This window comes from Heteronotia binoei, chromosome 15 (genome assembly GCF_032191835.1).
Source record: "Heteronotia binoei isolate CCM8104 ecotype False Entrance Well chromosome 15, APGP_CSIRO_Hbin_v1, whole genome shotgun sequence".
NCBI lineage: Eukaryota > Metazoa > Chordata > Lepidosauria > Squamata > Gekkonidae > Heteronotia > Heteronotia binoei.
The window spans coordinates 57,262,818-57,281,004 of NC_083237.1; the positions used below are offsets into that span (position 1 = coordinate 57,262,818).

The 18,187-nt window shown below is 47.5% G+C and overlaps 1 protein-coding gene across 1 annotated transcript in view; it reads right to left on the reverse strand.

Annotated features, from left to right (window-relative positions):
• Window positions 1–6,491: 6,491 nt before the first annotated feature.
• RARA (retinoic acid receptor alpha) overlaps window positions 6,492–18,187 on the reverse strand; it is a 263,977-nt gene continuing 252,281 nt past the window's right edge. Inside the window, exons 8-10 of the mRNA XM_060256131.1 lie at window positions 12,103–12,261; window positions 8,282–9,602; window positions 6,492–7,897 (exon numbers count right to left, since the gene is read on the reverse strand). Of these exons, the coding sequence (XP_060112114.1) occupies window positions 9,388–9,602; window positions 12,103–12,261 (374 nt within the window). The 3' untranslated portion in view covers window positions 6,492–7,897; window positions 8,282–9,387. The remainder of the gene's footprint in view (window positions 7,898–8,281; window positions 9,603–12,102; window positions 12,262–18,187) is intronic.

Here is an 18,187-nt window from a genome sequence, read left to right on the forward strand (position 1 = left end):
CTTCTACTTAATCAGACCCTCAGTCCATCAAAGTCAGTATTGTCTACTCAGACTGGCAGCGGCTCTCCAGGGTCTCAAGCTGAGGTTTTTCACACCTATTTGCCTGGACCCTTTTTTGGAGATGCCAGGGATTGAACCTGGGACCTTCTGCTTCCCAAGCAGATGCTCTATTACTGAGCCACCATCCTTCCTTCGGGAGTTCTATGGCAGAGAGATGTTCAACAGGTGAACCTTCTAGGGTTGCCAAGTCCAATTCAAGAAATCTCTGGGGACTTTGGGGGTGGAGCCAGGAGACACTGGGGTGGAGCTAGGAGCAAGGGTGTGACAAGCATCACTGAACCCCAACAGGAGTTTTGGCCATCGCATTTCAAGGGACGGCACACCTTTTTAAATGTCTTCCTTCCCTCCACCCTCCCCTTCTCTGATTTTACCTCAGAGGCGGAGCAGGCGATGCCGCTGTGCTGCTGCCGCCTCTTCTCCAGTTCACCTTAGCTGCTCCTCCGAGATGGGGCGGCTCGCCACACTCCTTGGCGCCGTTTCCCCCCTCCCCCCACTTCCATTTTTTTGGAGAGCGGGGGAAGAGGCTGTAAATCCTGGGGTCCCCTGCCAGGGCGGGAGGGTTGGGAAACCTAGAACCTTCCCAAGCATTTTTGTGTGAGAGAAAAAGCTTTATCTTTTGGGATTTCTGCTGACTGCACTTCAGCAGAAAAACAACATGCCAAACAACTTGGGAGGTAGGAGTAGCAGAACGTGTCTTATTTGTGTCCCACAAGTGCAGGTTTTCACATAGAGGATGTATACCAGTGGAGTCCTCAACAAAGTACAGTGCCCCTCTGGTGCCATGTCAGATTAGGAAAACGGCAAAGGGCGGGGGTGTCGAAGCCCCTTTACCTCACGCACCACAGTCCCAATCAAAACCAGGCTCACCCACACCTTGAAGCCAAGTGGCCAAAAGGCCTCACAGGATGTGTCTGACAGCACAAACCTGAGGGAAAACCTTAATGCCGGGCCCTCAACCTTTTCGAACCTGCAGGCACATTTGGAATTTGGACAAAGTGTGGTGGGCGCGGCCACAAAATGGCTGCCAGAAATATGGCCACCACAGGAAGAGGAGCCAGTCACAAAACTGCTGCTGGATCGTTGTGCTGTTGTGGTACTGCTTCTATTTTTTTTTTTTTAATCTGCCCAACGAATCAAACTTCCGGTGGCCAGTCATAAGCCTTGTTGGGCAAAAGATCCACATACTTCCCAAAAACATTTGGTGGGCCTTGGGAAATATTGGTGGGCATCACGGTTTCCCTGGGCACCGTGTTGGGGACCCCTGCCTTAATGTGGTTAGGCCCCACTTAGGATCAGCAATTTTGCAAGCAGTCTGTCCAAACTTGCAGAATGACAATAAAAAGGTAAACGTTCTAAAGCAGTTCTAGCTTGCTGTCGGAAATCTGAGCATATACCTTCCATCTACGTCTGGTTGTCTAAAGCATGCAATTTTTGCCTGATGGACAAAATAACCCCCATCGTTCATGAAAGGGAGACTGATGCTTTTGAATCTGGCTTTGAATCTCTATGGCTCCCTTTCCTTACGTACATTTCTGGTCTACCCAACACCCCTTGATTGTCCTCAATTGCGAAATCCATACTTCTTATCTGATTTGTCCTTTACCTTGTCTTCTCTTCTAGCTCTTCTCATCCCTCCCCTCCCTTTTTATTTTTGTATACAGGTCTATCCACGCCCATATTTTAATTCATTGCTCCTTTATATGGCTCTGTTTTATTATTTGGTCCTCTTTTTTCTCTCCACCCCATTGTACCCAATGGTTCATAATGCCCACTGTATTTTGACAGAATTTCTGTACTGCTTCTCTCTAATTAACTGTGTTACTTCTGCAGCTTTGTTATCTATTTGCAACTTTTTCTAATAAAGTTATTTGGGAGGAGGGGGGAAAGGTAAAGGCAATCCCCTCCGCAAGCACCGAGTCATTACCAACTCATGGGGTGATGTCACATCACAATGTTTTCTTGGCAGATTTTTTGTTATGGGGTGGTTTGCCTTTGCCTCTCCCAGTCATCTACACTTTACCCCATTTGCAAGCTGGGTACTCATTTTACAGACCTTGGAAAGATGGAAGGCTGAGTCAACCTCGAGCCAGCTACCTGAACCCAACTTCCACCGGGATCGAACTCAGGTAGTGAGCAGAGCTTGGACTGCAGCTTACCACGAGCATCACGGGGCCGTCACAAGGACAATACCCTCCTCTTTTCTCCCAGCCAGTGGTATTCTTGAGAAATATGCTTTTATTTAATTGACACATTTCTATCCTGCCTTATCTCCTCAGACTCAAGTCCTGATCTTCGCCATCCTTGCTGATTTGGTCACTTAACCTCCCTCTATGCACCTCTCCTCCCAGAAATCATCTGATCCTTTTCAAAAGCTGTCTGATCCCGTGGATGCAGATTCTGAGAGTTAATTCTACGCTGCATAAAAAGGGCTTCTTTTGCTTTTGAACTTTCTGTGGAGGGACTGCAGCTCAGGAATAGAGGAGCTCCTGTGCCTGAGCCAGTTTGGTGTAGTGGTTAAGTGCGCAGACTCTTATCTGGAGGAACTGGGTTTGATTCCCCTCTCCTCCACTTGCACCTGCTGGAAGGGCCTTGGGTCAGCCATAGCTCTCGCAGTTGTCCTTGAATTGGCAACTTCTGTGAGAGCTCTCTCGGCCCCACCCACCTCACAGGGTGTCTGTTGTGGGGGGAGAAAAATGAGATTGTAAGCCGCTCTAAGACTCTGAGATTCAGAGTATAGGGTGAGATATAAATCCAATATCATCAATCATTCTTCTTCCAGAAGACCCCGGGTTCAATCTGCCCTCCATCCAAGGCGCCTCAGCTTAAAAGGATCAAGTCAAAAGAACAAAAACTGTGCTTAATAATGTCGTCAAACAACTCTGAAAATATTCAACACTGCTGGGGTGGAGAAAGATTTGAGACAGTTGGTTCGAGTGTAAATGGGAAATGACATGCCAGCAGGTTTGGAGAGAAAATAGCTGCGATCCCGGTGAAACACGGCAACAAGGAAGCTGGCATCCCATCTGTGGAAATTGTGGGAAGAACCACATTCAACTTTTCAGTTTATGAAAAGGAGCGTTTGCAATATATGGAGTGTATTATGGAAACCTTTTTGAGACTTTTGGAAATGAATGTTAAGGCAGGAGGGTCGTATGTATTTTCTCTTGTCCTTTCGTGTGAATGGCAATTTTGTATGTACTGATTCGAGACTGACTGTGAACTTATATTATAGTTGTATCAATTGCCTGTAACTGTAATATTTAAAAAGGAAAGCCAACTGTGTTGTAGTATAATCAAAATAAGTGTTTGAACATTTTCAGAGTTGTTGGATTACATTATTAAGCACAGTTCTGGTTCTTTTGCCTTGCTTATCTGTGCTTCTCACTTTAACCTTTGTTAACCCTTAAAAGGATCAAGTAGCAGATGACGGGGAAGATATTCACTTGGGACCTTGGAGAGCTGCTGCCAGTCAAAGCAGACAATACTGACCCTCAATGGACCAATGCTGACTTTGACGGACTGCTGATCCAACTCAGCATACAGCAGCGAAGATGACAATGATGATATTGGATTTATATCCCACCCTATACTCAGAGCGGTCACAATCTCCTTTACCTCTCCCCCCCCACAACAGACACCCTGTGGGGAGGTGGGCCTGAGAGAGCTCTCTCAGAAGCTGCCCTTTTCAAGGACAAGCTCTCCGTGAGCTATGGCTGAGCCAAGGCCATTCCAGCAGCTGCAAGTGGAGGAGTGGGGAATCAAACCCGGTTCTCTCAGATAAGAGTCCGTGCACTTAGCCACTACACCAAACGGCTCTCAGTTTGCATGTGCAAACTTCTTGGCTGACAAGATTGACCCCTATATCCGAAGGGCGTTTACGTTGGCCCGTTTTAATGTGCTTCCTTCTGCCGTATTATATGGGAGGTTTAAAAAAATACCATTCTTTGATAGGCTCTGTCCCTGTGGGCTGAAGGAAACTGAAGGAACAGACCATGTACTTTTATCTAGTAGATTCTACTGTGATGTACATACATCTTATCTGGATCCTATACTGCAGTCCCTGGAGGGTAAATCTGATGAAAGCAAGATAGTTACTAGCCTCAAATAAGGCTGAAGCCATCGAAGTGGTGGCAAACTTCCTTCACTGTGCTTATAAGAGAAGTCTGCTCAGAATGTTTAATTAGCCATCTTTTTTTCTTGCTTCCTTGATTTGATACCGTCGTTATGCCAATAAAGGTTCTGTGGCTGTGACAAGTTTCACTGGATGATGCTGAACGCTCTGGCATGATAAGAGTCCCTGTTTACCCACTCCACAGACTTCATAATTATTTTTTTCTCTACGTTAAAAAACTTACATTTGGTTATTGATCGCTTTCCTGGCACGCCCTGGTGTGTGCTTGCATTTGCCAAAGGCGGACACAGAATGCCTGCCAGTCGTGAAGGCTTTTACTAGGACCACAAGAACTTCCTGGGGGAGATACAGTCAATTTAGATATCAATGTTTGTAAAATTTGGATTCCTTAACCTCAGCAAGCAGCCCTTTGGCCGTTATTTCCCAGCGACTCTTTCATACGGAGAACACTGGCAAGGAACTGCAAATTTCCGTCTCTCTCGAGGTCCACCCCTTTGTGTGTGAGCGTGGCAGGAAGTTTCATGAGTAGTTCCCCTATTGCATACCGAGAACAGTCCGGATTGCTCTGTTATGCTGGGTAGTGGGTAAAGTATAGGTCTCTAAGTGTGTGTTCGCACTGCATTGAATCATGCATTTTGCAACTGGATTTTTACTGTGTAAAAATAGCAAAAATCCAGTCGCAAAACGCATTATTCAGTATAGCGCAGGGGTGGCCAAAACTGTGGCTCTTTCACACATATCGTGTGGCTCTCAGAGCCCCCACAGTCCCATTGGCCAGCTTGGAGAACACATTTAAAGTTGAAGTTGCTTTTATCAAAGATTTCAGGTTTTCACGGCTGGTAACATCATTAGGGTTTGTAGAATCTTTCGGGCTCAAGTGCCGTGTCCTACTGGAGAAAGTTTTCCTTCCAGACGTTTCGTTCTCAGCTGCGGAGAACATCCTCAGTGGCGTTGCAGCCGCTCTGACCTTCTTGGCTGCTGTGCATCTCAATGCACAGCAGCCAAGACGGCCACTGAGGATGTTCTCCGCAGCTGAGAACAAAACGTCTGGAAGGAAAACTTTCTCCAGTAGAACACGGCACTTGATCCCGAAAGATTCTACAAACCCTAATGAAGTTGCTTTCTTTCCACCTCTCCCTCCCCAATTCTCTTTCTTTTCTTCCTTCCTGTCTTGGGGCTCCCAAACACCTGACATTCATGTTTTGCAGCTTTCAAACAACTGACATTTATTCTATGTGGCTCTTAGGTTAAGCAAGTTTGGCCACCCCTGGGCTAGGCTGTGCTAGCCAGGTCAGCTTGGTAGTACAAATGTGAAATAACTTCTCCAAGCCAAGTCAGCTGGCAGCTTGGAGAATGCATGTAAAGTTAAAGTTCCACTTCTCTCTCCCCCAGTTTATTTGCCTGCCTGCCTTGTGGCTCTCAAACATCTGACGTTTATTCTATGCAGCTCTTACATGAAGCGAGTTTGGCCAGCCCTGGCTTAGAGGGAACACTGACCTATGGTCTTGCCAGTGGTTAGGAGAGTGATATTTTTTCTTTGTGTCTTGAAAACGATGCTCATAAATCCTAAAACGGCCCCAGCCTATCTGCCTCAGAACACATTTCAGAGGTAATTCAATTCCCACGCCCAAATACCTTGTCTTTGATGCAGTGAAGATCAGCCATGCACTGAAATCAACGTAGTTCTTTGCATTCCGGTCCTGATGCACATCAGCTAAACCTCTCTGGGGAGCTCAAAAGCACAGCATGAAGAAAACAACCTCCATCCCCGGTTACTGCCAGCATTTGGTATTGCTGAGATATACTGCTTCCATCCATGGATGCTCCATTCAGTCAGCACAACTGATAGCTACTGGTAGTGAAAATTAACCCAAAGCCCTCCATAGATGATACTGGATTTATATCCTGCCCTCCACTCTGAATCTTAAAAGAGTCTCAGAGCGGCTCACAATCTCCTTTATCTTCTTCCCCCCACAACAGACACCCTGTGAGGTGGGTGGGGCTGAGAGAGCTCTCCCAGAAGCTGCCCCTTCAAGGACAACTCTGCGAGAGCTATGACTGACCCAAGGCCATTCCAGCAGCTGCAAGTGGAGCAGTGGGGAATCAAACCCGGTTCTCCCAGATAAGAGTCTGCACACTTAACCACTACCCCAAACTGGATCTCTAGCTATTAAAGCTGTTGACCGTCACCATAGCATGCGGAAGCATAACTTTGAGCACGCACACACGCATACACCCACGTCTTCAACCCTTCCACTCAAATGCGGCAATTAAGGGAAGATGGAAACTCACCAGAATCTTTTTATATGAAATAACAACAGCTTTATATACATATCTGAGACGTGTGGAGCACAGGGGTCGTCAAACTGAGGGAGGAGATTCCTGGAGAGGGGGGGGAAAGGTCTCCCCCCCCTTTCCTATTTTGTTTTAGGTTTCATGTCGTAGCAGATTCTAAAGCCACTAAAAACCTCTTGACAGAAAGAAAAATTCAATAATAAATTGAGAGGGGAAACCACCTGCGCTCAGACAGCTCTCCACCCCTAACCCAGTATATAAGAGTTTTTGTGGCTGGTCACAATTTTTCTTTTTCTTTTCTAAAAAAAAGTCATGAAAAACAAGGCTTTTAGATAAATTGGAAGTACCACAGCGCTTTTGAAATTTCTTGGCCAGAATCTCCAGAAACCTTGGAAATAATTCTGTGAGACGCTGGGACTGTTAGTCAAGCCTTCCTTGAATGGCACCCCCCCTGCCCCACAAATATGGGGCAGAGGCGAGTTGTTTAAAGAGGGGGATCAAAATCTGCCAGCACTCAAAAACAACACGTTGGATCTGGGCCTTTACTCCCCCTATCCAATCTCAAAAAAACAAAAGAAAGCCAACTGTCCTGCCCAGAACACAGGAAAATGGAACAAAGGCCAAAGAATCAAGGGGGAAGAGGGGGAAAAAAAAAACATTTTCTCCTCACAAAACAGAATACAAAACTCTCCAGATTATTTCCTCCAATTTTTTTTTAAATGAACCAAGGTTTAGCGTTATTGTTTTTTTAAGTGAAAACATGAAAGAATGTACAATCCTCTAAACCAGGGGTGGCCAAAATGCAGCTCTGAGGCCACACGTGGTCCTTTCACGCATATCTGTGTGGCTCTCAGAGCCCCGCCCCCCCCACCCTATCAGCCAGCTTGGAGAAGGCATTTCTCTCTTTAAATCACATCTACAAGCCAGCTGGCTTGACTTGGAGAATGCATTTAAAGTTGTTTTCTTTCAACCCCTCCTTCCGGCTCTCAAACATCTGTTGTTTATTATATGTGGCTCTTATGTTAAGCAAGTTTGGCCACCCCTGCTGTAAACCTTCCAATTTACAGAAAAGTGGGAGACCTTTTAAATCGCCACAGAATTCAAAAGCCTTGCCCTGTTGCTCAAATTCTCCACTGCCGAGAAATGTAGAGAACTGCCAGATTTTAGCTTTGTTATCACTGACCAGGCCCAAAGATTTGTGGTCACTGCAAGCAGTTAAGGGAAGGAAGAGCGAAACCCCACCAACGTGCCATCGACTAACATTGGTTTTAACAGCAGAATGAAACATATATTCATTTCTCCCCTATCCCAACCGAGAATATATAAGACTTCTAACAGTAGAATCCGCTGTGGTGTTAGTGAGGGCTTTTTTGGGTAGCAGGAACTCCTTTGCATATCAGGCCACACCCCCTGATGTAGCCAATCTTCCAAGAGCTTACAAGGCTCTTAGTACAGGGTCCAGAGATAGAATTCTAGCAGGGGTTCCTTTGCATATTAGGCCCCACCCCCTGATGCAGCCAATGCTCCAAGAGCTTACAGGGCTCTTAGTACAGGGTCCAGAGATAGAATTCTAGCAGGGGTTCCTTTGCATATCAGGCCACACCCCCTGATGTAGCCAATCCTCCAAGAGCTTACAAGGCTCTTAGTACAGGGCCTACTGTCAGATCATGGAGGATTGGCTATGTCAGGGGGTGTGGCCTAGTATGCAAAGGAGTTCCTGCTGCAAAAAAAGCCCTGGTGAAATCAAAGGCTTGGACTGCAGCGAACTCTACATAGGATCGCAATCTCGGACACCTCACTCAGGCAAAATCAGACCCTAATTCCTCTTTTTTTAAAAAAACCAAGTTTTTATCTAAAAGAAAATTGTGGTCAGCTCCGTACAAGAATGTGCGGCTGCTTTTGTTTTCTGATGTTCTCGCCGACCTCTTCCTAAAAACCCTCCAAATGCCAAACTTTTACAAAGTTCTCTCTCTTTTTTTAAATGTAACTTTATATATTTTATATATTTATATATATAATATTTCTTTCTCTTAAATGAATCCTTCCCTCCTTTGCTCTGTGTACGTTCCTTTTCTTTTTTTTTACCTGAAGAACTAATTTTACTTTTATTTTTGTCTTTTTATTTGCTGGTGACATTTTTAGGCATGTGTGAGTGGACAAAGGAGCCGGGGGAGGGGAGAGAGACGGGGGGAACTTTGGGTAACTTCCGAGGACAAAACCGGGATTGAGCAATTTAAAAAAACAAAACAAAACAGAAAACATTACAACCTTTCCCCTGAAACATCTGAAATGCAAACAGCCAGAGAAAACACCACTTCATTTTTCACTGCAACATGAAGCAGGCGGCAACCCCTTCGTGGAGGTGTGTGTGTGTGTGCTCACAACGGGGCGAAGAGTGGGGGGGCAGGGGGTGCGCGCCACAAAGGAGGCGAGTTTTTTCATAACTGTTCAGTTTTTTTCTTTTTCTTCTTCTCAAAGTCTCACTCCTGGTTTTGAGCATCTGTCCTTCAGATCTACGTGTCTGTCCGTTTGCAGAAAATTCAGAACTCTTTGTGTGTGAACTGTGCCTCCCCCCCCCCAAAGTGAGGGAAAAACTGGGTCTTTATAGCAAGCAGAACCTGTTTTGTTTTTTTTCTGGAACTGTCGAACAAAAGATACTGTGCTGGTATGGAACAGGTACACGAAGCCTGCCCCTCCCCCTCGGGCCTGACCACAACCATGTGACACGGGGAGGGTGCTGGGAGAGATGCTTGAGGCAGCAGGCCACTCCCGCTACTTCCTCCTACCCCTACCCTTGATCCTCAAAACATCTGTCCGGGCTTCCCGGGGAACAAAAGACCAAAGTGTGTGGCGGGGGTTGGGGGGGGGGTCACACAGCTTTGTCCTGGTGGCTAGAACGGTCATGGTGAATGTGTGGCGGGACTGCTTCTGTTGGAACTGGGAGAGAGGCTGGGGCTGCAGCTGCCGGGAGGTGGGGCTAGGCTGCCTATGCGGGAGGGGGCCCCCGTTGGGGTCCCCAAAGTGTCCATGCCCTCAGAGTTCTCCAACATTTCCTGGATGAGAGGTGGCATAGATCCAGGGATCTCCATCTTCAACGTGATCACGCGTTCGGCACCTGCAAGAAGAGAGGAGGACAGCTTTCAGAATAGTGAACGTAAACGGACCACACCTTCGGAATCCCCTCTCCTCATCATACACTGAAGGTATAGTATGAAGGCAGTGTACGAAGGCATACACTGTCTGGTGTTCTATGCTTTGGCAATGACTTAAGGTTCTTTAGTGGCCTGGGCTGCAACAGACAAAAATCATCCGGTCTCACCATAAAATGCAAATTGCAGGCTCACACAGCCTCAGTTTGCCTCAGAGGTGTGCAACGCAGGAGGGAGAAGTGTTAACCCTTCAACTCCCATGATCCTCTACTGACAACTAGGTTCCCTTATGTGTTACCAGCATTTTAAAAGGGCAGAAATGTGCTTTTAAAGGACACATTTTCTCTAAAATGCTAACAAAAGGGATGGGAAAGCTGGTTTGAGACGGTGAGAGGAGACTGAAGGGTTAAAATCGCCCCCTGAACATCCTGAAGGCGCAACCAGAGGCTACGTGACTCTCCGAATTGCGTTTTATGAATGTGCACATTTGTTTGAACTATGTGTGTGTCTGCGTGTCCACATACTCAACAGGGAGCAGTGAATAACCGAGTTCACATGCCCCGACGGCATCGTGTTTTCTGTTGCCAGTTCACCTGTCTCATGTTTCAACTGTACTTTGAAAAGGCTTTAGCAGCGCGCTTAACTTTGTAATAGATGAGGGAGGCTGTCGTGAAGAGGTTTGGCTCCTGGGTCCAACAAGCCATATTTGTAGCCAAAAAGGAACTCTGCTTCAAATCATATTGGACTGTTATCTGACCATTATTTATAAATAAATAAATAAATAAATAAATATTTTATAAATCCTGTTGGGCATTGATGTATTTTTGCATGTCCCCCCACATCTCTGTCCCCCCCTCATTTCTTGGGTGGCCGGGCAGGGAAACGAAAAGCAACGGGTTTTTCTTTATCTGGAGGTTTCTTCATCTCTTCTCCAAATGGCTTAACCCACATAGGTTAGGTGGACAGGAATACCACTAGGAAATACATGTCCTCAGGCCTCAGATTCAACAGCTCACAGGAGCACAGCTCCTGAACCTTTCTGGGGGTTCTCCCTCTTTCTCCCCACCCCTACCTTGTCCATTGAATAGTAGGTGCAGCTGCATAACAATCCCTGGATTAGGAGAGCGGGCAGCCAGCCAGCCAGCCACCAGGGGCTTTGCCACACCCCCAGCAGCCCTCATGAACCTCTGGAGAAGCCCTCACCACTCTTTCTCCACTTCTTATGTGATTTTGAGTGGATGGTGGCTTCCTGGCCTTTTGACAGGAGAGCCCCGGGCAAGCAAGGCCTGCTTGGGCTGACTGGATCTCTAGCCAGTCCAAGCAGGCCTTGCTCGCCCAGGGCTCTCCTTTCTTGCGTCAGGTTGCTTTTGGCTGGTGGGGGGGGCGGCATATGCTAATGAGTTGTGCTAATGAGTTCCGCCACCTATTTTTCTACAAAATGACCCCTGCGTGTCCTTTTGTTTTACCTAGACTTGCAGCAACAGCAATTAACAGGCAACTTTTATTACCTTTTATTGCTATCCGGACCAAATGGTCTTCCAGTCTATTACACTACTTTGCCATTTGATCCTAACTTTGTATCAGTTTACACTCTTAACCCACCAACTACATGTGTTTCAGCCCACGGTACCCTGTCCCCTCGCCGGAAGAAGTATGCCTGCATACGAAAGCTTGCATTCTGAATAAAACTTGGTTGGCCTTAAAGTTGCCACTGGACTCCAGCCATTAACTCACAGACAGAAATCGTCTGGGTTTTTGAAGGACTCGCTTCTAAAGCACACAGGACTCCAGGCTTATTCTCTAGGCCTGAGAAGACCCTATTCGGGGCAGGGAATTCTCCCACACCAAACTTCCACGGCCTCCTGCTACTCCAAGTGAAAACAGGAGCAGTTTTAAAAAAAAAATTTCATTGGCGTTAGCGAGCGTGATACGGTCACTTCTGGAGAAAACCTGGGAGTGACAGCAGTAGCTCTAGGAATTGCTTGGAAGCCCTACGGTAAAACCATGGAGTTTCTGTTGATTCCTAGAGCTACTGCCGTGCTCCTGGGTTTTTCTGGAACTGACATCATCACGTTTGTACTGTCTCCCCTCATAGCCCTGCCTGAACATTCCCACCGGTTGCCTGGCAACCCTACTCTGTCTCAGTATGTATTTGGAGAGGAAGAGCAGGCCGAGGCTACCTAACGGTAAAGGAGATTCCTCCAGAGATGCGGCCCATGGCTTGTTCCTTGCTACACTTCTTAGTGTTTGATTCACGTTTCCTGTCCACAACTTCCTGTCCACAACTGCTCATGGTACTGGCCCAGATATTGGTGAGGTAACTCCATCTTCCCTCTTCCTGTTATGTGACTTCCATGAAGTTCATTGGGCCGTGTCCTGTGGGTTCCAGGTCTGGAACGGTCGACATTTTAAAAGGAAACAAAGAGAGAGACCGCAGCTCGGAGCCTGCAACCTCAACCCGCTTACCCTTTGCGCTAATGCTTCGCAGGTCTGTGATTTTCATTAGCATTTTGGGGAACATGTGAGGCTTGCTGGGCCTTCGCTTCCTCACGTAGATTTTCAGGGCCTCCAGTAATGGCTCCTGCAGCTTGTCCACACGGTCCGGCTGTTCCAGGTCTTGCCGATCTAGTGGCAGTCGGGGAAGCAGACAGTCAGTAAGAGGATAAAGCTCTGGAAAGCAATCAGATTCTGCAGCCAAAATCACCCAGGAAGCTTCAACTGGTGGAGGTTTTTCAAAACAGACGTCGGATACCACTAATTCTTCTAACTCTTTTGTTACTAAGGTGGTGACGCTGCACTGGATGCCTGTAGTGTTCTGGGTTCGCTTCAAGAAGAAGAAGATAAGACATTGGATATATATCCCCGCCCTATATTCTGAATCTCAGAGTAGCTCACAATCTCCTTTATCTTCTTCCCCCCCAACAGACGCCCTGTGAAGTGGGTGGGGCTGAGAGAGCCTCCCAGAAGCTGCCCTTTCAAGGACAACCTCTGTGAGAACTATGGCTGACCCAAAGCCATTCCAGTAGGTGCAAGTGGAGGAGTGGGGAATCAAACCCGGTTCTCCAAGATGAGTCTGTGCACTTAACCACTATACCAAACTGGCTCTCAAGCCCTATATGGCCAGGGACCTGCTTACCTCCAGGACCGCCTTTCCCCATATGAGTCCCAGAGAGCACTAAGATCAAGTTCCCAAAATCTTCTTGTGATCCCCAGTCTAAAAGACGCTAGGCTGGCTTACGCCAGAGCTAGAGCCTTTTCAGTAGCAGCCCCTTCACTGTGGAACGCTCTCCCCAAAAATATCAGGGCCTTGCCACAATTCCGCAGGGCCTGTAAAGCTGAATTGTTTAAACTGGTCTTTAATAACTAACGGGGAAGCGACGACTACTCCACAGCATGGACATCTAAACCCACCCCAGTATAAACATAAAGCGCCTAACAATATTTAACAACATTATTGTATGCAGCGCTAAATACGAACTAATAATACTGACGCCATCTTGGATTTCAGGACTGTAACTGTAAATGTATTATACGTGTATGAAATGATTTTTAATGATTTTATTATATTCTGTTTTTAACATTACGTATTTTAGCTGTTGTTAGCCGCTCTGAGCCCGATAGGGGAGGGCGGGATATAAATATACTAAATAAATAAAATCCTGCAAGCGGCTGGTTAAACCAGAGCGTTTACTTTTGGCCTGTTCTGCTTCTAGTGTGAACACGTTGGCATTAATGTAAAAAAAAGGAGTGTACTGAACAGCATTTTACAACATTGTAAGAACATTAGATTTAGCAATCCAACGTTGCTGACTCCAAGATTTCATAAAGACTCCATCCAATTTTAAATCTAGGTGTTCTTAGAGCTATAGTAAACAAGCAACACTGAAGCAAATTCCACACTAGGCCTTTAATCGGGTGGAATTCTAGCTGGAGCTCCTTTCCATATTAGGCCACACACCCCTAATGTAGCCAATCCTCCAAGAGCTTACAAGGCTCTTTTTTGCTCTTGGAGGGTTGGCTACATCAGGGGTGTGTGGCCTAATATGCAAAGGAGCTCCGGCTAGAATTCCACCCCTGCCTTTAATCCTGGTTCAACCCTGTCCCCAAACTGACATTTCGCACTTGAATCATGGAAGCATAGAAACCAACTCTAGGCGTCTATGATTCCAGTGTAGAAAATCAGTTTGGGGAAGGGCTGAACCGGGATTAAAGGTCTAGTGTGGAATTGGCCACAGTTAGGAAACATTGAAATCCAGGTTTCCTGCCCAAGGGGCTTCTCCGGCCAGCAAAAGGAAGGGCACAGGGGCTTAAACGTAAGAAAATGAGAGAAGCCATGTTGGATCAGGTCAATGGCCCATCCAGTCCAACACTCTGTCACACAGTGGCCAAAAAACCAGGTGCCATCAGGAGGTCCACTAGTGGGGCCAAGACACTAGAAGCCTTCCCACTGTTGCCCCCCAAGCACCAAGAATACAGAGCATCACTGCCCCAGACGGAGTTCCATCTATATGCTGTGGCTAATAGCCACTGATGGATCTCTGCTTCATATGTTTATCCAATCCCCTCTTGAAGCTGTCTATGCTTGTAGCCGCCACCACCTCCTGTGGCAGTGAATTCCATGTGTTAACCACTCTTTGGGTGATTAGCTTGCTCCCAGTCTTTGCCACCAAGGCAGGGGACGAGCAACTGTTACTGGGCCTGTGGGCACTTGGCTTGTAGCCAGCGTGTAGCACAGATCCTGGAAGGGATGGTAAACCTTGCCTGGGGTGACGAAATACCTTGAACCTCTCCTGGTGTGCATACACGCCTTCTCATCCGTCCACACACAAAACCGCAAGCTTTCGGAAGGCTTCCGCTAGGGAGCATTCCCTCGCTTTGCCACCAGGTGGCACTGTTCAGCAGGGATGCGGCGGCACATGCTCCTTCCTTCCCCTAGCATCGGGCAGTACGTGTGGATGTTTGCAGAGCAACAGCAAAATCCGGTCCTTGGCAAAGCATAAGCAAGGCTTTAATGAGGACACACACGCACACAAATGTCTGTAAGCTCCGGGTGCTGCAGAGGAAAGGCATGGAAGTATGTAGGGCAATTCCTCGCTGCAGCTCCAAGCGCGGTGTGCTAAGCTAAGCGGTGCGACTCCCACCTCCCCAGGAGCAAGGATTGCTGTGCAGCCCAGGAATTCTCAGCTCTCTCCTTCTCCAAGTTACAATTCCCAGGGCTAGCTGACTTGGAAGAAGCCGAAGTCAAGGCTTCCTCCCCTTCCCCAGCCAGAGCGGCCGAGCTGGTTTGCAGCTTTTAGAATTAGGGCAGGTATGTGGGAACGAACGGCATATTTAGAATAGCTTTGCATTTCTGTTATTTTGCATGTTTTAAAACAGAACATTCCCAGTCTGCAACGGCTAGGCTGGGGCAGGCTAAACAGGGGTGTTGTGGGGGTTTTTTTTAGCAGGAATGCACAGGATCACAGTTCCGGCTGGTTTGGTGTCAGGGGGTGTGGCCTAATATGCAAATGAGTTCCTGCTAGGCTTCTCCTGCAGAAAAAGCCCTGTGTGAAACAATGGTGATGTCGGGGTGTGTGGCCTAATATGCAAATGAGTTCATGCTGGGCATTTTCTATACAAAAAGTCCTGAGGCTAAACATCTCTAACCCTTTCCCACCAAGTTGCTGGGTTTTTGTTTTTTAAAGTGTGTCGTCAGCTCAAAAAGTCCAGTACTTGAACTCCAGCAAAATCAAGCTGTAGGTTTTTTTCCTGGACCGCTCCACTTCAGGCGTAGGCCAGAAGGTGTGTGTGTGTGGGGAGGGTGCATTTATCAAGGCACCCCTCCACAAAACCCCCACAAAAACCAGCTCAGCTCTAAGAGGGGTGTGTGCACTTGTGAATGGGCCGCTGCACATCTCGCGTTCTCTCTCTGCACGAGTTTCCCCCTTTTCACCTTTGCAAGCGGAGCAAGAGTGGATTCTGCAGCCAGAGGTCTGTCAGTGGCTATTAGCCACAGGGTATTGGCGGAACTCACTGTCTGGGTCAGTGATGCTCTGTATTCTGGGTGCTTGGGAGGGGGACAACAGTGGGAGGGCTTCTAGTGCCCTGGCCCCACTGATGGACCTCCTGATGGCGCCTGGTTTTTTGGCCACTGTGCGATACAGAATGTTAGACTGGATGGGCCACTGGGCTGATCCAACATGGCTTCTCTTATGTTCTTAAACCGAGCATTCTTTGCGCTTTGAGAAAACAGTGCGTAAGGCAGAGAACTCCCTGGGAGGCAAGGACGAGCTCTTCTCCTTGACCTGTTTGGCATGCATGCGCAGGGAGTTTCAGAAGAGAATGGGGGAGCATCCAAACACGTAAGCTTCCCCATAGGCAGCCAGAAACGGGACTGTCCAGGAAAAGCTTAATCACCAGACTCTAATGAGCATATAAATCGGCCCTCGTCTGTCCTCTTCCAGAAAGCATTCCCCCCCCACCCCTTCATTTACTGCAAACGCTTACTCCTGGGAGTGTTCGCTCAGCAACAAATCCTCATGCTGTCAAGAATTTAACAACAGCTTGGCTTATCTGTTGCCTGTTTCTTGCTGAGGCTGGGAGCCCCTGTCTTGACTTCGGACCTGCTCTTCTTGGGGTACTTCTCAGCAGGGGTGGAATTCTAGCAGGAGCTCCTTTGCCTATTAGGCCACACACACCCTGATGTAGCCAATCTTCTAAGAGCTTACCAAAAAGAACCTTGTAAGCTTTTGGAGGATTGGCTACATCAGGAGTGTGTGGCCTAATAGGCCAAGGAGCTCCTGCTAGAATTCCACCCCTGCTTCTCGGTATAAAATGCATGGAAAATTGTCTTCCCTGACATTTGATTTTCTGGGTGGAGGGAGAGAGGGGCCTTCCCCCCAGCAAACTACCTGCAGCTTGTACAGGCAGAAGCCCAAATAACTAGCTTACCATCCCGATGCAATGTAGGCCCAATTTAGACAAGTTTCTAGTTCACAGTGTGGCGATAACCAGTGTTCCCTCTAAGCTGAGTTAGTGTGAGCCAGCTCACAGTGTTTTAGCCTCTGGCTCACACATTTTTGTCTTGGCTCAGGAAAAATAGCCCCAGAGCAAACTAATTGATACAGGAGATCACAACTTTAATGTCAGTAGCTCACAGAGTAGAATTTTTGCTCACGAGACCCCACAGCTTAGAGGAAACACTGGTAATAGTCGGGGCTTTTTTCTGGAAAAAAGAGGTGCCGGAACTCTCAAGAGGGAAATGAAGGAGAAACACACAGGTGCCCTTCATGAACTTTTAAACATTTTTTGAGATTTTGGTTTCCACAAAGAGATTCCAGAACTCCATTCCGTTGCGTTCCTCGACGGAAAAAAACCCTGGTGATAACCAAAGTTCCCTCTAAGCCATGGAGTCTTGTGAGCAAAAATGCTACTCCATGAGCTACTAGCATTAAAATGGTGAGCTGCTGCATAAATTAGTTTCCTCTGCAGCCATCGCTCCTGAGCTAAGACAAAAATGTGTGAGCCAGAGACTAAAAATCTGTGCGCTAGCTCATACTAGCTCAGTTTAGAGGGAACACCGGTGATAACTGTAAGGGGTATTGTGCACTTTTTTAAAAAGCTCAACAATATTTTTGTCGCCTACCGACTGTTGTGGAAGAATTCTCACCAACAGGCCCCAGGTGCTAAACCAAAAACACACAAAGGCTCACCACTGGTGATAACGTGTGGAATTATTTCAGGACTGACTGTGACTTGCTTATTCGTGGGTCTCACAGGGGGATTCTCATGGAGCCCAGGCACCATGTTGGACTATGTCATGTGACAGCCGTCACCTGAGCACTCTCCTGCATTCAAGCGCTGCTATTTTAAAGCCAAGGGAACAGTGCCGGCTTAAACCCTGTGGAGGCCTCTAGGCAGTCGAAATCTCGGTGGCCCCCTCACAAATTATCTCGGAGTGCCCGCCCCACCACCCTGCAGGCACCTTCTTAAAAGCCCCTTTGACAAAGCTGCAAGGGAGAGGCAAACTTGGCGACAACGCCAGCAGCGGCCTCACCAGGCAAGTTGGACAAAGAGCAGCTTTGTTGCTGGTTGTGTGTGCAAGCTGGGAAGGCTGCAAGCAGGGGGGAAGGCTGCAAGCTGGAAAGGCTGCAAGCAGGGGGGAAGCTGGCCCAGGGCTCCTAAAGGCATGGGGGCCCCTAGGCAGGTGCCTACATGGCCTAATTGTTAATCTGGCTCCTCAAGGGAAGCAGCCAACACAGCTTTGACTCTGAGCTACTCCTTTCCTTAGCCCTTAAGGGTCGGCAGCCACCTGAAGGTAGATAAAGACTTAGAAGGTAGATGAAAGCTTATTGGCAAAGGGAGATTTAAAAATGTGTCTGGTAGATTAAAACTTATTGGCGGTCCACGGCCCAAAAGACAACCGGATGTCCTTGACTAGAACAAGGATATTTTGGGCCCTGACCTCAACCTGAGGAAACTCTCTGCTGAACAACTGCCATGCCCTGTGGGACTGAACACAGTTCCTCAGGGCTTGTAAGGTGAGATGTTCCGCCAAGTGTTTGGTTGAGAG